The sequence below is a fragment of the Stegodyphus dumicola genome, chromosome 7 (assembly GCF_044657685.1).
Source record: "Stegodyphus dumicola isolate Sdum_Otavi_A_Nest chromosome 7, ASM4465768v1".
NCBI classification, from domain to species: Eukaryota; Metazoa; Arthropoda; class Arachnida; order Araneae; family Eresidae; genus Stegodyphus; species Stegodyphus dumicola.
The window spans coordinates 41508166-41532822 of NC_140774.1; the positions used below are offsets into that span (position 1 = coordinate 41508166).

Genomic DNA, 24657 nt, shown 5'->3' on the forward strand with positions numbered 1-24657 from the left:
TATGCGTTGACTCATGAGCAGAAAGATTTTAGCTTTGAGGTCCGGATTATGGACGTCCGGATTAAAGACTTTTGACTGTATTTGTTTTACTAACACATGGTGTCAATGGCACTTCCAGATTATAGCCTGTGTAGTGATCTTGGCACCCTTTGCCAACCACAAGAATACCTTTCAACAAAATTTGGAATTTTGAAGTAAAAAAAGAACTTCTCGTGATAAAACTGCTGAATAGTAACTGTCCACTTCTGTGAGTTGTACTATGGCCAACAATAAGAACTATTACAGTGTCTAATCTTCTAACTGGTAAATAATCAGGAATAAAAATTGAAGGAAAAAAAAAAAAAAAGAGTAACTTCTGGATATAAAACTCCTAATCTTTTTTTTTTTTTTATTTAAACTTAATTGGGGGGGCATCATTATTTATTCCATGAGACATGATCAGCAATACTGACTTAAAATGGAAATACGAATTTCATCAGAAATTAAACAAATTTGATTCAGTTGTAACGTTGTAGGTTACACATTCTCTTATTTCTCCAGCATTTTAATTGTTACCTCATAGCACTCATTCGTATTATCAAGAATGTGACAAGAATTATGAAATACATTAAGCAAGAAATTTGAAGCAGAATTTTTTAAGTTGCATTACATTCTAGGCTTCTATGGGGGATGCATATATATACAGCGTGTTTCGAAAAGAATATACATGTTTCAAATGAATATATTTATTAAACTGTATGACATATGAATCTGAAACTTTACACACATATGTACGGGCCTCTCAAGTTCAGATTACAGATGTTCAATATGTCCTCCATCAACGACATGAACAATATCACATCAAAACTCAAATTCCTCCCATACTCGGGCAAGCATGTCCGCCGTCACTGATGTTATGACAGTACGGATCCAGTTCTTCATCTCTTCCAGGTTCTGTGGAAGTGGTGGTGCATAAACGCTGTCTTTAATCAAACCCCACAGGAAGAAGTCACAAGGTGTCAAACTCAAGAACACAAAATTATTTCTGCTGCGGAGTAGCCATTTTAAACATGTGACTATTACCACGCAAAACAGAAGATAACTGACATCTAGTGGCTATTAATATAAACTAGACTATGTATTCGTTTCACCAATAGCCGAGCCGAGGCACAGTGATCGATAGTTTGGACAAAATAACACTTTATAATACGTATATTCTTTTTGAAACATGGTGTATATTCTATGCACATAATTGCTATGGAGATTATCAGATAACTTTTTCCTGTTTTCTATGCATACATACATAAGAAATACCATTTGATGGGAAACCAAAACCTCTATTATTCTTCTGTGAGATTAATTGATGAAAGTTGATATTTCCATTAGTATAATGAGTCAAAACACATTGTTCATTGTTTAGTTTCTAAAATTTATTGATAAAATCAGCAATGTATGCTGTTATGGCTTCCATGACATCACTGAAATAATGTAATATAAATATTACAGTCAAAAGTCGTTAATTCGGAATGATCTATAATCCGGACCTTAAAACTAAAAACTTTCTGCGCATGCGCCGCGTTGACACATGCGCATAGGCGTTTACGCGTTCGCGTAAGACCTTTTATGACTGCGCATATGAGTGTGCGCAAGTGCAGAAGACGTTTTCGCGTGCGGGTTTTATGTATAATGGACGTATAAGCTAAAATTATCTAATTATCTATTTCAGTTAATGTTGGTGATTGCGTTGTTCCTTAATTTTCGAATTGGATCCGGCTTATTATTTTTTGCAGACTGTAAGAGCAATTTTATAAAAGTAAGCTAAACTTTCAATTATATCAAATAGAATTTCCGATATATATTTGTTAATATGTAAAGGATGCGCTGCTCTGCGGGGGGCGCGTAATTAATTGGAAGTTGATCTGTCAGCCTATCCTTATCTTCAGCGCAGATGTTTTTATTTTATTTGGCTTATAATTCCTTACCAAATGTATTTCATTTCGATATGCTCCGTCTTTGATATGATTTACAACAAGTTCCTCGCGGATAGCGAAGAAAAGTGACAGAGGTTATTGAAAACGAAAAAATTTCGATTGACAAATTAGTCGGTGTTCTCGACACAGCAATTATAGGACTTGAACAGCGGAACTTTGTAACTGAACAAGAAATTATGTCTGTTTAATAGAATTAAAGAGAAAGTATTATCACATGAAACGAAGCAAAACTTGAACAACTTACATTGAAAGAAATGTTTAATAAAGTAAACAAATAAATATTAAGCTTTTTCTTTTTGCAAATTTTGATACCCTTTAGATCATAATTGTTCTTTATTTCATAAATTACGGTTTCATATTTTTAATTTTAGAATTTCTGTATGCCATCTTACTAGATTTAAACTGATGATCTATAATCCGGAAAAATCGATAATCCGGAATCGCCAGATCCAAGTCCCGACGAGTCCGGATTAACGACTTTAGACTGTATTTGATTTTACATGTCTATAAAAAAAATTAAGACAAAAACTACTTTTAAGCATTTTAGAGTTATGTAAATAAAATCACTCAAATTTTAATTTTTAACCACACTATGAGATATTATTTAATATATATTAACTATTAAGGAACTATTACAGTGTTCCTTAAGTTAAGAAATTGCATTTAAATGATATTACATTCAGTATATGCAGCATAATGTCACTGCCAGTGTAAACTGTAGACAGCTATAAATTACTTCAGGTTTTAAAACTATGTATCTATGGAAATTTAAATTCTTATTTTTTGATGCATTTCTTTTTGAACATCTAGTAGCAGAACACCAAACATTACATCATTTTAAATTTAAAAAAAAAAAAAAAAAATCAGATATTGTCAAAAAGGGTTCTGTTTCTGCTATTGGGACCAGATTCAGAAATGTATGAACATGTCTGTGTATATGCATATATGTGTGTATGCATATGCACACGTACATTCATACTTACATATATGTGGCCAAAATTGTGGACACTTTTGGAAATTTTTATGTTTTTGAACTTTGTATGCTTATAGAAAATGTTACGTTTCACAAAATGCAAACTTGTATATATCATTTTAAAGAGAATTTATTACTGAATTCAATACCAAACACAAAATTCAATTTGCAATACAAAAAAGTTAAATGATCATAGTTATCGATAATAGTTATACTTACATGTATGTGGCCAAAATTGTGGACACTTTTGGAAATTTTTATGTTTTTGAACTTTGTATACTTATAGAAAACGTTACATTTCACAAAATGCAAACTTGAATACAGTCAAAAGTCGTTAATTCGGACACCCATAATCCGGACCTCAAAGCTAAAATCTTTCTGCGCGTGCGCCGCATTGACGCATGCGCATAGGCGTTTTACTCGTGTGCCCAAGACATTTACGACTGCGCAAGTGCAGAATACGTTTTCGCGTGCGCGTTTAATATATAACGGACGGTATCAGCTAAAATTATCTATTTCAGTTAATGTTGATGATTGCGTTGTTCCTTAATCTTCGAATTGGATAGGGCTTATTATTTTTTGCAGACTGTAAAAGCAATTTTCTAAAAGTAAGCTTGAACTTTCGATTATGTCAAATAGAATTTCCGATGCTGGAGCTCCCAAAGGATCTAGAAAACGAAAGTATGTTTCGATGTCCATCAAACAAAAAACGAATTGCTACAAAAAATGGATAAAGGCATATTCTTTGTTTATCTAACCGTTCCGAAATCTGTTTATCAATTTCACGCTGCTCTGAGCGGGGGGGGGGGACGTCGCGGCGCGCAATGAACTGGAAGTTGATTTGTCAACACTATCCTTATCTTCAGAGCAGATGTTTTTATTTTATTCGGCTTATAATTCCTTACTAAATGTAGTATTTAATTTCGATGTACTCCGTCTTTGATATGATTTAAATCAAATTCCTCGTCATTATAAATATCACGAATACAAATCAAATAGTTTTCTGGTTGCAATTTTCTAATTTCGGCTATGCGTAAGGTATGCTTTACGCATCCGCGCGTTGAAAGAAATGTTTAATAAAGTAAACAAATAAATATTAGGCTTCTTTTTTGGTAAATTTTGATACCCTTTAGATCATAATTGCTCATTATTTTATAAATCACGGTTTCATATTTTTAATTTTATAATTTCTGCATGCCATCTTACCAGATTTAAACTGATGATCTATAATCCGGAAAAATCGATAATCCGGAATCGCCGAAGTCCCGACGAGTCCGGATTAAAGACTTTTGACTGTATATCATTTTAAAGAGAATTTATTACTGAATTCAATACAAAACACAAAATTCAATTATTTGCAATACAAAAAAGTTAAACGATAATAGTTATCGATATACATTAGATAGTGATGATTGCAGTGAGTTATCAGTACTTAATAGGGTACCCTTTATTTTTGATTACAGCTTCACATCCACGTTTCATTGAGCTGACAAGAGTTTTAAGCTCTTCTTTCCTTATTACATGATGCCAGGAAACAATTGTAGCCTCAATTAGTTCCCTTTTATTTGATGGGTGCATCATTCAGACAAGAGTTTTCAAACGGTGCCACAAAGTTTTGATAGGATTGAGGTCAGGGCTCTTTCCTGCCCATGACAACAATTTAATGCTCTTTGTACAAAACCACTCTTTCGATATTTTGGCCGTGTGGCAAGGAGCAGAATGCTGCTGAAAAATAAATGAAGCATTGTTGGGAAAGAGATCTCTGATGGAAGGTAGAAGTTTTGGTTCTAGAATAGTGTCAATGTATTTTCTGGCATTCAGTGTCCCATCGATGACATGAAAGCGACCAATACCATCTGCTGACATGCATGACCAAATCATAGCACTAACTGGGTTCTTCACAGTTGCTTGAATGCAGTCAGGATGTAGCTTTTCTCCTATTCTACGTCTTACATATTTTTGCCCATCACTACCGAATAACGATATTTTAGTTTCATCACTCCATATAACTTGTGACCACTGATCATCTATCCAATTAATGTGTTCCTTTGCCCACTGTAGTCTTTTTTTTCGTTGCTGAAAATTAAGATAAGGCTTTTTTCGTGGAATTCTACCTCTCAGTGCAACATCTGTTAATCTTCTGATTGTTCTTGAACTGACAGAAACACCAGCATCATTCAGATCACTTCTGATGGCTGCTGATACATTTTTCTATCTTGGAGACATAGTCTTTTTATTCTTCTGTCATCAATAGATGTGGTGCACCTTTTTCGGCCTTTTCCTTCTTTGTTTTTTAATGAATTTGTCCCCTGATATCGTAAACAAAACTTTCGGACTCCAGATGTAGTCACTGAACCACCCACCTGTCTTGCAATTTCAGTATAGGAAAGACCACTTTCTTGAAACACAATAATATTACATCTCTTTCTAGGTGTCCAATCTACTCTTTTATTTGATGTCATTGCTTCTTGACTAAATATTAAAAATTTTTACAAAAATTCCTACTTTTAATTGCAGTGTATAAGAAACAGGTCCTCCTTCTACAGAACAAAGCAAAATAATGAATTGTTTCAAGTGTAAACATGATGTCAGCTTCTACTGGCAGTTACTAATATTTGATTGGTTCTCAGAACAAGAACAGTGATTGGCCAGGAAAGCTAGACATTACAAACCACTTCATAACTGTGTTTTTTTATTTATATTAAAGTACATATAACTTTTTTGTATTGCAAATAATTGGATTTTGTATTTTGTATTGAATTCAGTTATAAATTCTCTTTAAAATGATATATACAAGTTTGCATTTTGCAAAAAGTAACATTTTCTATAAGCATACAAAGTTCAAAAACATAAAAATTTCCAAAAGTGTCCACAATTTTGGCCACCACTGTATACATTTCTGAACCCAGTCCTGATAACAAAAACAGTACCTCTAAAAGTAGCATCGGCACCTGCAATGTCTCATTGCAATGAGCGACTAAGCAAGGGTTGATTAAAAAAGTGACTGTGGTTTAAGAACTACTTCAGATTTGAAGTGTGATGTCTATTCCATCTATTTCATGAAATTATACTATTTTCCAATATACCAAGAAAAGTACCTGATGCATTATTAATGGATTTCTCCGAGTTTGGGCTGCTGAAATCGGTGACCAATCAGTTTGCTGGGTGTTGGAAATCAGTGACCTCAGTCTGTCAATAAGAGTGGGAAAAAAATGGTTTTGTACCAGAGTATATCTAGCTGGACCTCGTAGAAAGAACATACCTATGTGTGGGTTTTTAAAATTTTGGATGTGCAGTGTTTACTCTGTCTGTCAACTGATTTTCTGCTTTTTAAGATTTATTTACAGAACTAGTCTAAATTCATACTTCTGAACCTTTTATTAAAACAAATACTTTGGGATTTAATATCCATGACATTATGTCCCTTAAACAGTTGAATTATGTTAAGTTCATTAAATTATTTTTATTAGCAAATTTTTTATAGAGATGTCAGTAAATTATTCGATATGATGCCCCCTTAGTTAATGTAGGCATCGTTTGTATTTTTATTTTGAGCTCTTTTTTCTTAATACAGTCAAAAGTCATTAATCCGGACTCGTCGGGACTTCGGCGATTCCGGATTATCGATTTTTCCGGATTATAGATCATCAGTTTAAATCTCGTAAGATGGCATGCAGAAAATATAAAATTAAAAATATGAAACCGTAATTTATGAAATAAAGAACAATTATGATCTAAAGGGTAACAAAATTTACAAAAAAAAAAAAAAAAAAAAAAAAAAAAAAACTCTTCATATTTATTTGTTTACTTTATTAAACATTTCTTTCAATGTAAGTTGTTTAAGTTGCTTCGTTTTCTGTGATAATACTTTCTCTTTAATTCTATAAACAGACATAATTTCTTGTTCAGTTACAAAGTTCCGCTGTTCAAGTCCCGTAATTGCTGTGCCGACTTATTTGTAATAAATACCGACTTATTTGTAAATCGAAATGTTTTAGTTTTCAATAACCTCTGGGTCACTTTCTTCACTATCGGAAGCAAATTATAATGACGAGGAACTTGATTTAAATCATATCAAAACTGCACTTAGTAAGGAATTATAAGCCAAATAAAATAAAAACATCTGCCCTAAAGATAAGGATAGTGCTGACAGATCAACTTCCAATCCGCGGCGTGAAATTGATAAACAGATTTCGGATTTCAAAACATAATTTCGCTTTGTAGATACAAATTACATATTAGTAAATATATATCGGAAATTCTATTTGACATAATCGAAAGTTCAAGCTTACTTTTATGAAATTGCTCTAACAGTCTGCAAAAAATAATAAGCCGGATCCAATTCGAAGATTAAGGAACAACGCAATCTGCAACATTAACTGAATTAGATAATTTTAGCTCAGCTTATACCTCCATTACACATTAAACGCGCATGCGCACAAACATATTAGCAGCCGTAAAGGTCTTACGCGCTCTCGTAAACGCCTGTGCGCATGCGTGAACGCGACGCAAAAAAGTTTGTAGCTTTGAGGTCCGCATTATAGATCATTCCGGATTATGGGTGTCCGAATTAACGACTTTTGACTGTAGTACTTATAATTATTTTGTCTCACAGGCATGTCATTTATTTCCCGCATATTATTTACAGGTTAGAAATGTTATTGCTGTTGTTAAGTTCTAAATTTTGCTTTAAACTATGCAGTCTGCAAAAGTATTTAGGTTTTATGTGGCAAAATGCTTGCAGTACTCACTTGTTATTTGCTTTTGTGCATTAATATATAATTATAAATTTTGGGCTGTATTTGTTACCAGTTTAACCAGTTCTGTATTTTGGTATTATAATTTTAAAACAGTTTCATATTATTAAATCAAGTCGTAAATTTACTTGGGAGCTAAAACGTTTTTGTTTCAAGTCAAATATAGTCAAATAATAAACCTTTTTAATCAAAATAACCATCAAGCATTCATTTATGCCTCTTTCTTTCTTTCTTTTTTTTTTTTTTTTGGTGGGGGGGGAGGGAGGTTTAGGAAGTGTAAATTATTTTACCTGGATGACTACATATTAATGAATATAAATTCATTTTTTACTGAAATCTGACTTTATTCTAACAAAGCACTGACCCCCCCTTTTTTTTTAATTACTCTTTCTTACTAGGCTTGTTTTTTTTTTTGGATAATTTATTTGTTGTTTAGGTGGTTTTTTAAAGTCTCCACGCTTAAGTTTTCCTAATTTTAAAATTTTTAAGCTAATTAACAACATTCACTGGTTAGAGTAGAGAAAACTGTACCTCTTGTATTATCGCGAAGTTGTTTCATTTATCGCCAAGAGTGTGCAGTGTCTAGTTTGTGCCATTCTCTGACTTTTTTTAAGTGAAAATAGGTTGATGTGTACATGGATAAAGTCAAGCAAGTGCACAATGCCAAGTTTGTGTAATTTTCTGTTTTTATTTTATTTTTTTTTAGTGAAAATAGGTTGTGTACTTGGATACTAAGTTTATGCAATTCTTTGACGTGTTATTTTGGCTTTGTGTAGCTGCAATTTTTGGCAAAAAATTCGCCGCTACACAAGCCAAAATAATAGGTTTATGTGTACTTGGATACCAAGTTTATGCAATTCTTTGTCGTGTTATTTTGACTTTGTGTAATTTTGACTGTGTAGCGGCAATTTCTGGCAAAAAAATCGCCACTACACTAGCCAAAATAACAAGTCAAAAAATTGCATAAACTTTATCCATGTACCACCAGTTTTCGCCAAGGGGTACATGTAAATATATTTTTACCCTTCCATTTTTTATATATTTTAATTTATTTATTTATTTACTTTTTGCAATTTTTCATGTTGTTTGTTAGCAGTAATTAGTACATGCTGTGTTTAGTGGTTAAACCTAAAGAAAATGTTTAATTTTTAAATGTCAACATATTTAGAAGAACTGAAATTAAATCTAGGTTGTTTAAATTTAAAATAAAATAAATAAAAAATCTGAAAGGCTTCAAATTTTAAATTGTATCCAAAGGGGTGTTTTTTGTGCAAATTTGTGCTTTCAGATGCCCATATTCGCAGTAGGATTACGTCATTTATAATTTGATGGCTCTAGGTACCGTTGTTTTATCACAGTGCGAGAAACAGACATACATTTATGCAGATTCTTTGTTATTTAATTTCGTCAAATATAATACAGGGTGATAATATTTGGTGGCAACGAATTGAAAAGTGATACAGCTTTTTAAAGTTTTCAACACAAAATCGCAAAACGAAAACAATAGCCCTTCAGGGATAAAGCTCCTTTGGACTAATAATCATTGAAGGAAATTTTTATTTATTCTGTTTTTCAATATCATTGATAATTTTGAACTTGCTGTGATAAACAAAAGGAAATGCTTAATGGAAAAAACTGTGGATCATATAAATGTAACATTGTTTAGATAATTATATTGTGAAGTGTATAGTAGCAGATGAAATAATCATTATACAGATAAAGAAATACACAATGAAAAATCTGGAATATTAAAGTAAAGCACTTAAAATTAAGTGCTGTTATGCATTAAGTTTTTAAGTGTCTTATAAGTAAATGGTAGAAATGTATCTCGAACAGTATGATAATTTTTTACTGTGTGAATTCATTAAATTAAAGAGCAATTTTTTTAGTTCAGCAGTTAATTCTAACCTAGATATGGAAAAGTAACGTGTGATTTGCAAGTAGTAGGAATGCTATTTGAATGATAACTGTAGATCTCTTTTGAAAAGCATGATTTGAAAATGTATTTAATTTTTATCCAACAAATGCATATGAATTCTTTTAAATATGTTTTCTTTCAGTTGCTGTGAAATACAGGAATCCGTCTCTTAATGTAGTCCAATCAGTCTTTTTATACAGGTTGCAGTAATAATTAAAGAAGCTAATATTCTCTGATATGTATACTTGATCTAAGTAATCTGATCTAGCATCTTCATTAACTTTTTTTATGCTTTTTCACCTCGTGGACCCATCATATCACTTATGATATGAAAGTACAGTAAGACCCCGCTTAACGCTGTTTCGTTTAGCGCTGTTTCGGTTTAGCGCTCTTTTATTTCAACCCGGGGATTCCATGAAATCGCTCGCAGCATACGGGGATTCCCTGAAATATTATGCAGCGATAGGTTTCAAATACATATCCGAAAGAGTGTACTTGTATTTCTTGTTTGGTGCGGTATTGTACAGACATATTTTGAAGGGGTAAATGTGGACGATGTCGAAGAAATAATTCAAGAAGCAGCGGCTAGTCTTTCTAATGATGAGCTCAAGGAATTAACTGAACAAGAAGAAAACAAAAATGTTGACAGCAGTGATTCAGAAGAAGAGCAAAAAGAACTTTCGATGGCGTTTGTAAAAAGGAGTTTGTCTACCATAACTGAAATAATGGATCAATTCATTGAAAATGATCCGAATTTTGACAGGAGCTCAAAAGTAAGGCGTGTTAGAGATGCTCTATACGTTTATGAAGAACTTTTAAGGGAACAACGCAAAAGAAAAAGGCAAACAACATTAGATGCTTTTGTCACAAAAAGGCAGAACACTGAAAATGTGGAAGGCTAACTAAATATGACTGACTTAGAATTTTATTTGTTTTTTTAAGAATATTTGTTATTTATATTTTGTTTTTATTTTTGCAAGAAATAATAATGTGGTATTAATTTGGGCTTTAAGAAATAAATGTTTGGTTTTATTTTTATTAAAAAAAACATACTTTTTAAATTTAATACCTAACCAATTTCCTAGCCATCTTCCCCTAACCCCAATATTTACATGTAAAGATAGCCTCGTTTAGCGCTGTTTCGCATTACGCTCTACTTTGATGGAACGTATCCCCCGCATTAAGTGGGGTCTTACTGTAAAGTGTTCCATGAAGATCCATCGTAGTGTGATACACTAAAACGGAACATTTTAATATAATTTTTAAAAACCAGGAATGAAGTTACATTATTGTGTAAAGTAAATTAATTGAATGCCCTTGAATATTGGTCTTGACTTTACTGCCTTTATTTGAATGAAATCAGTAATATATGAAACGTATATGATATAGTCTCTAATTTGAGAGAAGAAAGATATCCTTTTTTGTTTTTACTCCTCTATTTGTTAATGGAGACAGGAATTTCTGGATATAGGATAGAGTTTTTTTAATACTAAGTTATTGGGTTTGTGAATTAGTGAATATTTATTCCAGGAAACAAAAGCTGAATGAATTTGCTTAACTTCCACAACACGAAATAATTCTTTCATTATCCATGTGTTTTTTTTTCTTTTTGAAAGCAATACCCCTGCTTTTTTTCCCACCTTTTTTCATAAAGCTATAAAAGTCAGAAGCAGCCAGTCACGTTTTTCATTTGACATGCTAAATGAGAAGTTACAAAATTTAAGAAAAGTACTTTGAAGGTTGTGTGTTAGCACCAAAAGGTAGTATTTTTAAGCATGTTTCCCAACAAAAGTAAACATTTGGAGTTCACAATTTTAAGGCCATTCATTGAAACATTTCAAAATTAGCGAATTTGTTCCAAATATCTTCCCAGATTCTTGTTTAGTTTTAAGTGCTACCTGTGGTGAAAAGAAAATAATAATTAACTGAACTAGAGATTCAGAAAATAAGAAATATGACAGACAGAGGTGAAAGTGAAATTAACGATGCATCTTTTTTGCTTGACCATTCTAAAGAATCTGATATTCAGATGTATTTGATTACACAATTTGTGAAAAATTCTAAGATATTGTTGGCTTGAAGTCATCTAACCCTGAATTACTGAATTTTGACTTTGTAGCAAAACCAGGCTTGAATATCAAGAATGCTGTAAGTTTAGGAAGAGAAATCAGCTTTTTCAGTTTATTTTTTATGATGAATTTAGAAATTATTGTAAAAGAAACAAATCTGTATGAAAAATATTTTTTTGTGCAAGGACTTAATAGATGAGGCTCATTTACCTTTTCGCCTCCAAAGCATTTCGCAGAAAACACAGCAAATGAGAGAAGTTTTAGGGATTAATGTTGCATACGAGCATCATTAAAAAAAAAAGTATTTTACTAGAAAGAATAACTGTACAATTTTTCAGGGATGCCGAGAGAGGACAATTTTGCAATATTTGTAATTTATATCAAATCTCAACATATTAAAAAAAGGGGTTAACTAAAAGCAGTTATGGAATTATTAGTAAATAAATTTGAAAGCATTTACATACTGTAGGCGAATTTGTGAATTGATAAAAAGTCTTTGCAAAACAATCAACTCTACGCACCTTAAGCTTGGTGTACGAATTTCTGCATTATGCAAATAGTGTATGAAACGTCACATATATTCACTTGAGGTAGCAATAAAAGAGATATCTCCTTGGGGTTGTGTGTTATGGTCATGGAGTGATTTTTAAAAAAATGATTATTGTGAGATGGTTCTACTTTATGGTGAATATGGGCACAAATCACAATTGGCAGTACAGTTGTATCAGGAACGCTTTCCTGCAGGTCCGCATCCTACAGGTTGTGACACATTTAAGGGAGCCAGGCTGCATGACTAGCCAATTTCGATCTGGCAGAAAGTACAATCAGATGTCTTATCGTGCACCCTCACATATGAAAACAGCAGCACAATAAAGATAAGTAAAAACTGTGGCCTCTCAAAAAGTCGCATTTTGAAAATCCTAAATGAATTAGGTGCTGATCCTTACCGACCAACACCTAATCAGGCATTACTCGATGAGATGCCAAGAGATGTTTTGCATGGTGCAACTTTATCATGAACTAGATAGAGGTCCAGCCAATATCCTTGGCTGATATAGTGTGGACAGATAAGGCATGCTTTTCGTGGAGTGAAATGTAAATAGGAAAAATAGCTTTTACTGGGCAGTGGAAAATCCATCTTGTTCTGTTGACGTTTGACATGATATGCAGTTTCTTTCTTCTTTTCTGTTTTCTTTAAATCTTTCTAATTTTTTATTATATTTTAAATTTTACGTCCAAAATATATTAAAGAGGGCGGAAACTGGTCCTACATTGTGTTCATTCAGAGTCAGAAGAAAAATGCCCCCTCCATGCTTTCAGTTTGTGTATCAGGAATTGATTTTCCAGAACTATTTAGAATAAATTGAACATCCTTAGTGAACTTTCCAATCAGTGTTTGATTGTGTTGATTCTTCCAATTCCACTGCTCATTCAATTCTTTTTACTCCTTGTTACATCCTTTCTAAATATTCTTGGTTTGCTCCTCAAAAATTCATTCAGTGAGCGAACGGTTCTGATTTGATCCCATAAAAGAGTAGTTTTGTACATCTCTTATTCACAGAGGTTCATTAGTTCTCGGAAAATTTATAGAGAAAATGAAAACCCAAAGTGAATACTTATTATTGCAGGCATACAGTTTCATAGTAGATAGAATGCACAGAGCTTCAATTTTAGGTTGATTAAAATTTATTTCATCTAAAAGAAGACTTTTGAGATTTGGAACTTTCCACAAATTAGATATACAATTCTTCACAATATCACAGAGTACAATCAGTAGTTACACTTCAAATTACAGTGAGAAGTCCGAAATCCGGACATCCAACCTCAAAGCCACAAAAAAATTTTTTTGTATGCTTTATGCATGCTCATTTGATTTTTCCTTCCGTAATAGAACACGTGGAAATTTTCACTTAAAAATTCTGATTCTTAATTTCACTTAGGCACTAAATAAAATACCTCGTTATGGAAAAACAGTCATGTAAGCATAAATTTGTGAATTAATAATTCGGCTCCGTAGCTGAGTGTCTGCTTGGCATACATCTCAAACCAAAACATTCACTTATTTTCTATCCCTCACGCCAACCTGGCGAGTCATTATTTATTATATTTTGCTTTCATCACCGCATGTTTATCACTTCCTTTTGAGAAATTTTCTGCAACTCTAGTTGAAGATTTAAGTTTTCCAATTCAAACAGATGCTTATTCTCAATTTGTTCATCTTCAGCAGCTTTTTCCTCATGCAAACGTTTTTCGGTTGCTTGCTCTTCACACAAAAGATTTTCCTTTTCAGCTAATGCTAACCTCTCATTTTCAGCTGCTTGTTCAGCCATTTTTCTTTCATCAGTTATGCTGGTCAATAGATTCTTCACGAATCCCTCTTCATACATGTCTGAGTTTGTAACTAACTCTTTGAGTTGAATCACTTTCACATTATCTGAGACGGGCAGACCCAGTTCTGTGGCTAAGACTTGCAGGTCATTTTTCCTGGCTAGTCCCAAAAATACCATATTATCATACTTTCGATGTCCGTTGAAAAATTCAATATTTGTTTGAGGAACAGTTATATGTTTAGAAATTTTATGAATTTCTTAATTATCCCTAACAATTACATAATATTTGAAAAACAACATCGAACAAAATCATTCATCTGAGATTACTTCGAAAATGAAACTAACATTTTACAAGGATTGGTACATTTGCCAAATAGACAATAAAATACACAAATTTAGTAAACATAAAATCCCCAAAATAGAATTTAACTTTGATAAATCTTCTATTAGTTATGCCTGTGATGTCTACAAAATCCTAAATGCTTTAAGAAATTAAATTTCAACTATAATTCTCTTTGAAAAACACAATTAGATGTATAAGTTGTTCTCAAATATTATGAAATAATTTAAAATTTTTATAAACTCACAATTTGAAAAATGCAGCAAATATTAGAATGCTTTTTCAGAATAACAGCAGCTAAAATATTTATTCAAAAGAAGTATTCATATTGAATAAAAATAAAACATTAGTGGTACTTGACAGCTTCAGTAATAACTAATGCAGTGATGTCTAAACTTTTTTTTTTTTTTTTTTTTAGTAATTGAATAACAAGAGTATGGCAACCTTTTATGTTAACATTACGCTTGGTGATGATTATAGATTTTTAAATGCTCTAAGAAATGTTGCGAGAAAAAAGTCAACAAAAATTTCTCTTCATATGCTAAAAATAGATTTTGTTTATGAAACTCATAGGCCAAAAGATTACATTTAGTTCTATTTTAATTAAGAATAACTGGTATGTTATTCACCATAAACCCAGAAATGAGGGCAGAATACGTTGGCACCGGACGGCAGAATTGAGGAAAGACGAAATTTTTTGGAATTTGGGGAAGCACCAAGTAGCAAAGTTAAGGGGTGAGAAATTTTTTATGATGCAAACCTTCCGTAATTAGGAAACATGCACAACCTCGAGCATTTAACCTTTTGAAGATGGGATGGCCATTATAGTGGCCATAGAGTCCTCTCTTTGAAAAGACGGGGTTGTCCACTTTAGTGGCCATGTCTTTTTCCCCCATTTTCCAGGCTGAAATGTGGGGTGAAATGTCAAGTTTGACGTCTCTGGGGTTTTAACACTTATCTCTTTCCCCATTTTCCAGGCTGAAATGTGGGGTGAAATGTCAAGTTTGACGTCTCTGGGGTTTTAACACTTATCTCTTTCAAAGGTCTTCCTTTTGCGACATAGATGCACCCCTCTGAGAATCCATTAAACTACACACAAGAATCTTTGTTGCAAATAGGAGGTGATTTCTTAAAGTGGGGAAAGCATTTGATTCAAGATTCCCCGTCCTTTTGTAGCTTTTACTGTTACCAAAGCCCCAGCTTCAAAAGGTTAAAGGAGTAACGATTTTCCCTGTTGTATATTGTGCAAATAAAAGAGCATGGATGACACAAGTGTTAAACCTCCGACTTGAGGAGTGCATCCCATTTTTTCCCCGTTTAACCACTGAAATAAATTATATACAGTATTAGACATTTATGCTTTGGCCAACAGATATCATTAATTGTCCACTGAATCGCAGCGTTTCAAGGCGGCGCATGGTATTACCGCTCAAACTCCACTTTTTGCCACTTTTTTCTTACAGAAATGGCTGCTAGAAAACATTCAGCAATTATCTTGTTTATTTAATTAAATTATTGAATTATTAATTATATTTATTGATTAGATTAATAATTAGATTTATTGAATCAGGTGCAAAGACTGTGAAGTTGGACTTTGCCTTGAACCCTGTTTTAAACTCTACAAACTGCATTTCTAAGATATTTTTTCCTCAGTGCTTTATATTTTCTTAAATTATATATATTTTACTTTTTCTATATTATGCAATAAATAGAAATTAACTGTAATTCGACTGAAATTTATTAAAAAATTTCTTTATTGGGGATAACATCTGAAATTGCTTTTTCTGGCAACTTACTTTCTCATGATAAAAATCTATAAAAAAAATATTTTCTAGTGAGGAAAAATGCATTTTTCAATTCTCCAATATATATATATAGATTTAAAATATGAAAAAAAATACACAATTTTTGAAGCGATTTCAGTCCACAAATTGAGCAGTCAGAGAGAGGGTTAATGAATGGTTTGAAAATCATTTTATACACAAGGATCAGCAACATTTGAATTTGGTTGGTTTACCTGATGACTCAAAAATAGTCCTGACTGTAGACAACTGTTTGGCTCATACTTAGTTTTAGTGAAAGATAATGTATCCGTATTATTCTTCCCTCCAAATTGTATGCCTGTCATTCAGCCTATGGATATCGGAATAGTGTGTGCACTGAAATGCAAATATAAAGTAGCATTTTTAAAATCCTTGTTAAATTTCTTGAACAATGGCAAGACTATTTGAGAATTTTTGAAATATTTTAGCATAAAATCTGCTGTGTGTAGCATTGCAAGGTCATGGAAGGCTGTGTCTCCAGATACGTTAAAAAATGCTTGGCATTATTTATTGCCAGCTACCATATTTCATGGTGAGAACAATGAAGATGATAGCCGCAAATTTGAAGGTTTTCGGATATCACAAACTAAAGGTGAAATTTTCCACTTAATGGATTTTGTTAAGAAATGTGGTGAAGTGGTAATAAGTGAAGATGATATAACAGAAGTTTTTCATTGCGATGACAATGCCCCAATCGCCAATCGGTTAACAGACGGCAAAATCTGTAGTATGGTTACAGAAAATACCGCTACCAGTAGTGAAGAAAGTGACAGAGATGTTATTGAACTTTGTAACTGAACAAAAAATTATGTCTGCTTAAAGAATTAAAGAGAAAGTATTAGCACAAAAAACGAAGCAACTTAAATAACTTACATTGAAAGAAATGTTTAATGAAGTAAACAAATAAATATTAAGCCCCCCCTTTTTTTTTGTAAATTTTGATATCCTTTAGATCGTAATTGCTCTTTATTTCATAAATTACGATTTCGTATTTTTAATTGTATAATTTCTGCATGCCATCTTACCAGATTTAAATTGATGATCTAATATCCGGAAAAATCCCAAATCCGGAATCGCCAAAGTCTTGATGAGTCCAAATTTCGGACTTTGTACTGTACTATGAACTTTAAATAAAACACAATGCAAAATGTAGCTAAAGAGCAAAGCTAAACTGGAGATAGCACTCGGAATTCACGCTCAGCTGACAACTAACAATAACTGAGAGCATATGCCCTCTACGGCCTTATATAATTTTCACCTGGCTGCCGAGATATTTCTAGTAATTTCTGTTTCTCGAAATTACTGGAAGGCAATATGAGGGTCAAATTACAGTTACAGCTAATATAGTGATCAATTACATTTATTCAATTACAATACTTATTACAGTAATGCATGAACAGGGACAAAAAGATGTCCAATTGCAGTTTAATTCACTGCTTTTAATCTGACATGCAAAATAAATCCATGGATTGTATGCTGTGAAACGAAGAAGTAGAATAATGTATCTAGTGTATGTTCTTCCTTTTTAGTTGAAGCATAGCTATGTGGGCTTTACAGTGTGACACATTTTTTTACTTCCGGTGCACATTTCATTTTCAACTTGTCAGACACTTGATAATGGTTGGCAAGAATTTAGTGATTAGTTAAAAGTTATAAATTGTCAAATGTAAACCTTATATTATTTCTCATTATTATAAGTATTGCCTTAACATTTCTGGACCTTTTTCTTAATGAAACTATGCCATAGCATCAGTATGTAATATGAAGTATACATTTATAAGGTAATCTAATTTTTTATGAATATTTTGTGAATAGTATCTTAAAGTGTACATAAAATATGTTATTAAATCATATTTCTACAGGAAATCTGTAACATATAGATTTGCTGTTAGATTTAATTAAACATGCATTTGGTTTTTGAAGCTCTTTTCTGTTTTCTGTCTAGATGTTCCTCGATCCATAACTTCAAGGTTGAGATGTCTTTTTGACTGGATCTCTGATTTGTCGGTGAAGGACTATTTCATATCTGCAATAAAAATGGGTGCAATGATACCTGAAACTCCAGTTATGATTGTTGATGATGAGAATGAGGAAGATGAAGTGATCATCCTTGATGATGACGATGAGGAAGTATGTCCTGAACCTTTTGATAATAAAAGATTTTTGTCATAATTTTTCTAATAAATTTCAATTTTTGTTAAACTAACCATTTTAATCACCAATAAATCCAATTTAGGATTGTATTTTAATAACTGAATAGTTTTCAAATTCTTATAAGTTAACCCTTTATGTTTGAAATTTTTGTTATAGAAGCTTGAAGCATTTTTTTAATAATCGTGTGTAATAAATTAGGTATAGAAATAAGCCGTATTTTTAAACTGAAATTTTGCTGTGTAATTCTACAAATATTATTATTACTTATGTTAGGTTAGTATTCTCATAATGAAACTTTCATTAGTTACAAAATTGCTATACATTTATTTACTAGAATTTTGTTTGTAGTATAAGCTTAGATTCTTATAATAAATTGTAACTTAGTTAATCCTCTCCAGCGGGAAAGAAGAAATTCTGAACATTTTTATTGTGCTTTTGCTGTGTAAACCTTTCTTCCAAGTAGAATTTTTAGAATGAACATGTACAACTGTCCTTTTATGGTAAATGATGTGAAATCTGCTTTTGTGACAAATCATGTAAAATATATTTTATTGATTATCATCCTGTATTTAATAAAGAAATGTTTGAGAGAAGATATCAAAGTTTGGCTATAGCAATTTCTAAAAATCACCAGTGAAGCCAATTCAGGTGGGGGTTTAAGAAATTTTTTGAGTTCCTCCTTAGTTTACATGATAATATAAAGATATGAGAGAGTTTCACTGTTTAAATCTTGTGGTAACTACGGGGGTGTTTGTGCTCCGGGGATTTTGAACTTCAATATCCAGAAATTCCGGGGATCGTCGTTCAAAAGGAAGTAGGAATAATAATGAATTATTTATTTTGATCTGGGTAATTTTGTTTGCTTTGAAAGCAGAAAACGCAAGGTCAGTGTGTGTGGTTAAAACTTTTCCTTTCTTTCTCCAAAGGCAGTGATAATGCATGAAAAGGGGGGGGGACTTCTTTTTTGTTCTTTCCTTATTGCGAGTTATGACTCATTCCACCGGTTCTCGGACATTCTCTTCGGCAAGTAGGCGCGGCAGAAAAAGGGAGAGACTTCGTTCGACCAGATGTGCAATCACGTGACTCTGGGTTCAAAGGTCTTATCTCTCCTGGCGTGGTGCCAATAAGTAGAGAAGGGGGATATTTCGCCGTATTAGCTATTTGTCATTGATCGCTTCTCAACTTTTTTTTCTCCGCTGTGTAAAATTTTCGTTTCATTTATTGATGCACGTGTAAATTTTTCGTTTCGTTTATTGAAATATTTTTTTATGTACGCAAGAGAATTTCACTATGAAATTTCTCGATATAAATAGTGATATTATACAATTAGAAGAAGGTGTCCGGAATGCATTTAGGTGGAATTGGATTAAACGGAGAGATGGTAATGGGCATACCATCGGCACACGGTGCAAGAAAATAAATGTTGCTGGACAAGCATATTGTTTTTTTTTTTTTGTTACCCACTGCTGAAGTATGGTGGGGAAGGATTCAAGGCTTTCACAAATCATTCTAAAACTGTGACGCACGTAAAATATTCAAAGTGCATTAGACATTCAATGACTTTAAGTAATTATGCTAATTCAAAAAATACTGATGACTTACTGGAGACTGATGCTCGGCCATTGGATATAGTGACAAGAAAAGCACGCCAAGAGGTATTAATAACTTCGTTTATCGCCGAGAATTCTCTTTCTTTCAATGTAGCTCCCAATTTAATTAAACTCTGCAAACAGTTGAGCCGCGATCAGACGGCACTAAACTCGTTCGAAATGTCCAGGACTACTGCATGTTATAAAATGAAATATGGGCTCGCAAAAACTATTAAGGAAAATATCATTAAAACTCTAAAGGAGACTCCATTTTCTCTAAATTTGGATGAAAGTACTAGCAATGCTCAAGAAAGTATACTGGCAATATTGGTGCAGTTTTATGACAACAATCAAAATGAAGTTGTAGTTCATCATTTTGTATCTCTAAAGATGGAATCTTGCAATTCAGAAGCTGTTTTTAAAGCAGTTGTTAATACTATTGAAGATAATAATATTCCATGGGCAAACTTAAATAGTGTATTAATGGACACATGTAACACCATGCGTGGAAAAAAAAAGGGTGTTGAAACCAGACTACGATCAAACAAAGCACCCCACTTATTAGATATTCATAGTGACACATGTCACACAGCTAATAACTGTGCAAAAAAATTTGCTTCATGTTTTGATAGATACTTAGAAGATTTGTTTGATGACATCTATTTTGATATAAAAAGCTGCATTAAAAGAGAAAATTTTTTCAAAATCTGTGAATCCCTTGCCATTAAAAAACTTAAGCCCTTGAAGAGACCAGATCATAGGTGGGTGTACATTTTATGTGCTTTAGAAAGAATCAAAGATCTGTGGGATGCTCTTATTGCATTTTATTTTCACTACTTGGATAAAACTGATAAAGGGGATTATTTTTCTTATGTTGAAACTGTATACAATAAAAGAAATATTTCTGCAGCTCGGAAAAAAAATATTGAAGGGGTGTATTCTTGCTTGCATTCCCAACAACTCGCAAAGGATGCTTTAGCTCGGGGGGGATACTAAATGGGTTATTTGTTATGCAAAACAAAACTTTATTGCATATGGCATTATATTCAGCAGTATTACCAGAGTTCAACACATATATTAAATTATTTGAAACAAAAAAACTAATGCTTCATTTAATACATTTCAGTATTTATAAATTGATGGCAAAATTTTTCTCTTTTTTTATGAAGCCAGAAAATATAGAGTGCACATCTTATGATTTACTAAAGGTTGATGTCACAAATCCAGAATTCCATCTACCTAGCAAAGTAATATTTACTGGTGCAGAAGCTTCCACTCTCCTGAAGAAATTATCAAAAAATCATCCAATAGCAAAAGAATTCCAAATTTCTCTGATGAAAGCTTATACTAATACAGCACAGCATATGAAACAGAAATTACCCCTTAAAAATTCATATCTAATTAGTTTTACAGCATTAGATCCAGAGCTAAGAGGTAAAACCAGTACAATATTAGCTTTTGAAAAATTATCATCTTTTATGTCCCATATTTTTAGTGATAATGAAAAGTCAAAAGTAGAAGCTGAAATAAGGTTATACCAGAGTGATATTGATATCACCAAAGAAATGCTCTACACATCTGATGAAAGTGGAAATCAAGTCAAGTGTACAATTGATAAATATTGGTCTAAAGTTTTTAATTTAAAAGATGATTTCACAAATGATTATATGTATCCTACATTGGCTAAATTGGTCAAAGCCTGCCTTAGCTGCTTCCATGGCCCATTAGTGGAAAGTGCATTCAACTTAATGGATACACTTGTCACTGACTATAGAAACTCTCTTAAGATTGATTCCCTAGATGCAGTGTAGACTATTAAATATGATTTAATGGCTTCTAAAGAAACCTCATGTGAAAAATATGGCTCAAAAAATCCAATGACTGATACAATTCACAAAGATCTCTTACTGAATATGAACAGAAGTTGGAAAACATATCAAGAAGACTTAAAAAAAACATGTATTTCAGATGAGTCACCTATAAAAGTCTCTGAAAAACCTTCTACATTAGCAGAAAAGCAAACTGCTTCTACCTCTGCATGTGCAGTTCTCGAGGAAATTTCTTCAACTGTAAGTGAGGAAAATAAAAGTCAACCTTCCTTCAATTATGAAGTTCACCACAAAAGAAAGACAAGCCCACAAACATCAGAAAATAAAAAAAAGCAGCAGAAATTAGATAATGTTTTTTTAAAGAATTAATTCAGGTAATTTAAAATATTTACATAAAATGTAGTAGTTTATATGTTTGAAAATTTATGGTTATTAATTTTGCAAAAAAAGTAATTCATTGAACTTTTATAATTAGGTCATTCAATACTTCATAATTGTAATTTTTCATAAGTCCGTAAAAGTTTCAGGGGATTTTTTGGGGTCCCACAAACACCCCTGTAACTATAATGATGAGACGTACTTCGAATGCATTTCTTTCTAGGAAACAATGAAGATGCATAATTGTTCAAAATGTAAATCATAAATAGTTTTTTCAATTAAAAAGTAATGAAAAGTGAATTAATGCAATCCTAGATCTTAAAAATACCTATTTTGATAAACATTGAAAGTTTTTCAATTGCATACAGTATTATGGATCATTGTTCGTTTCTTAAATTAATCACTTAATAGCTTTAGTTCTAGGTGTATCTTGCTTAAGATCACCATATTGCTGCATTTTTTTTTTTTTTTTACTGGTTAATCCTTTTGAAGATAGTATCACCATCCAGTATCTTCTAATATGTCCTTCCCATTAACAAGAGTTTCTTCCTTTCCTCATGATCTTGTAGATCAACATCATTCTGCTGTTAGCCATATTTTGCTGCTTTTAAAGCTTCCTTGTGACTTTAGCATTTTAAAAACGACTGCCAGAATTGTCATATTTCTGCCACTTTTATTCCTTATACAAATTTTTATTTGAATTGTCTACAATAAATTTATATATAACATTCCTTTTAAGCTTCATTGCTTTAACTCTAATAAGTAAGGAATATGTTATAACCAAAAACTGTGAAAAAAACCACTCTGAAAATGCATGGAGATACCACAAACATGCTTACAGTGAGAATGTGTTCAAAAGATGACGATGGCATTCACAGTGCATTTTTTCACTTCATATGCAGAAAATTCTTGAAACCACATTAATTTATGGTAGAAGCTTGGTAACTGTAGTGCATAACTTAAATTCTAGCTCTGATTTCTTCAATTCAGTATTCGAAACAAAGACGCTGCTGCTCTTAAAGACTAAATATTCCTAAAAGTAAAGCACGTGATCATTTGAAGAAGACCAAGTCTAAGCTTCTACAATGTATGTGTATCCCATCCTTTAACAGAGCAGAATATGCTTGCCTGAGAGTCAGCATGTGATTTTTTGCTGAAAGAAAATAAATCAACTCTTTTTTCAGGATGTGTATGATGTAAAATTGATGCTGTTACAGTATTACAAGAAAAATGTAAATCATAATGCCAAATGAATTTCCTTTAGTAGCATCGAGAGAATGGCTGCACCCTAAAAATGCAATGTTTTGTGTATGGTGGGACTTCTTCTTCAATGGCCAGACAGCCAGGATGTGCCCTTGTTTTCCTCAGAATCAAATTCCAAGCTCTTCTATGCCTGGCCATGGACATCTAATTGGTTATTTTTAAAATTCTTAAGTCTATTTCCAAACAGTCGAGCCACCTAAGTTTAGGTATCCCTCGTATGGTGGGACTACAAAGGAATTCTGTATTAGGAACTGTTGCCACCAAATCAGATAGTACAGGGTTCGTAGTGGTCCTTACAAGTGCTTATAAGTCCTTATATTTGAAAATAAAATATAAAGGCCCTTATAGGTGCTTACTTTTTCTTTAAAGCCCTTATTTTTTTGTTTTTAGTGCTTATTTTTTGCTTTTAGTGCTGTTTTTTAATCCTTTGTTTTTAATGAACGCGCATTTTTCCCCCGTACCAAAGCCGAAACTAAATAAACAACTTTTCTTCCTTATATGCAACGTCAGATGGTGAATCATACTTTCGGCAATTGCTTTCCCCCCTTCCTCTGCATTAACGTAACCTATGGTCCGCGCGAGAGTACAGACAGGTGCACGTCGTTCTGTTGGCCAAAGAATTGCGAAAACGGTAGAAAATTCCCGTACATTTGGTATTCTTTTCCTCCCACCCAAATACTACGCACGTTTGAATTTCTATCAAGATTTTAATAATTTGCATTCTCTTTCCACGTGGTCAGTTCATATTCGTGTTTATTGTGATCGTTATACTTATATTATGAGCATATGTATGAATATTTATAATAATATAGTTGCAGTAACTGCTGAAGTATAGATAAACTTCCAAAAATGGGTGTGTTTTTACACAGATTAGCTTTCTAAGGAATAATATTCGGAATGGCTTAAATAAAAGGAAAATAATCGAATAGTCAAAATAATTTCATTTTCTTTGCCAGTACATTATACAGTATGGACGTTGGGAGTTTCTCTGCAAAATCTCTAATATTGAAGCAGCGGACTTTTTTTTGTCACTGTCCAATCTGGATTGAATAGGACTAAAAGTTTTGCGGTCTACCCAACCCAAGCGAAGATTGATTTTATTCCGAAAATTTAATACAGTCTGTTGAAAATTAGAATCAGAAACACCCCCAGATTAGTAAGTCTCTTTCTTTTCCTTTATTTAGTTCTTTATTCTCCAAATACCGGCAGGTGTTGATTCCGATTGCGTAATATCACATATGGAAGAATTACGCCACACGTATTG

General features: G+C 32.5%; 1 protein-coding gene across 3 annotated transcripts in view; it reads left to right on the plus strand.

The window, feature by feature from the left end:
* LOC118203117 (sentrin-specific protease 1-like) overlaps positions 1-24657 on the plus strand; it is a 183210-nt gene that overhangs the window by 22160 nt on the left and 136393 nt on the right. For all 3 annotated transcript variants that reach the window (XM_085820114.1, XM_085820117.1, XM_085820116.1), the window contains one exon: positions 18126-18310. In XM_085820114.1, the coding sequence (XP_085676240.1) occupies positions 18126-18310 (185 nt within the window). The remainder of the gene's footprint in view (positions 1-18125; positions 18311-24657) is intronic.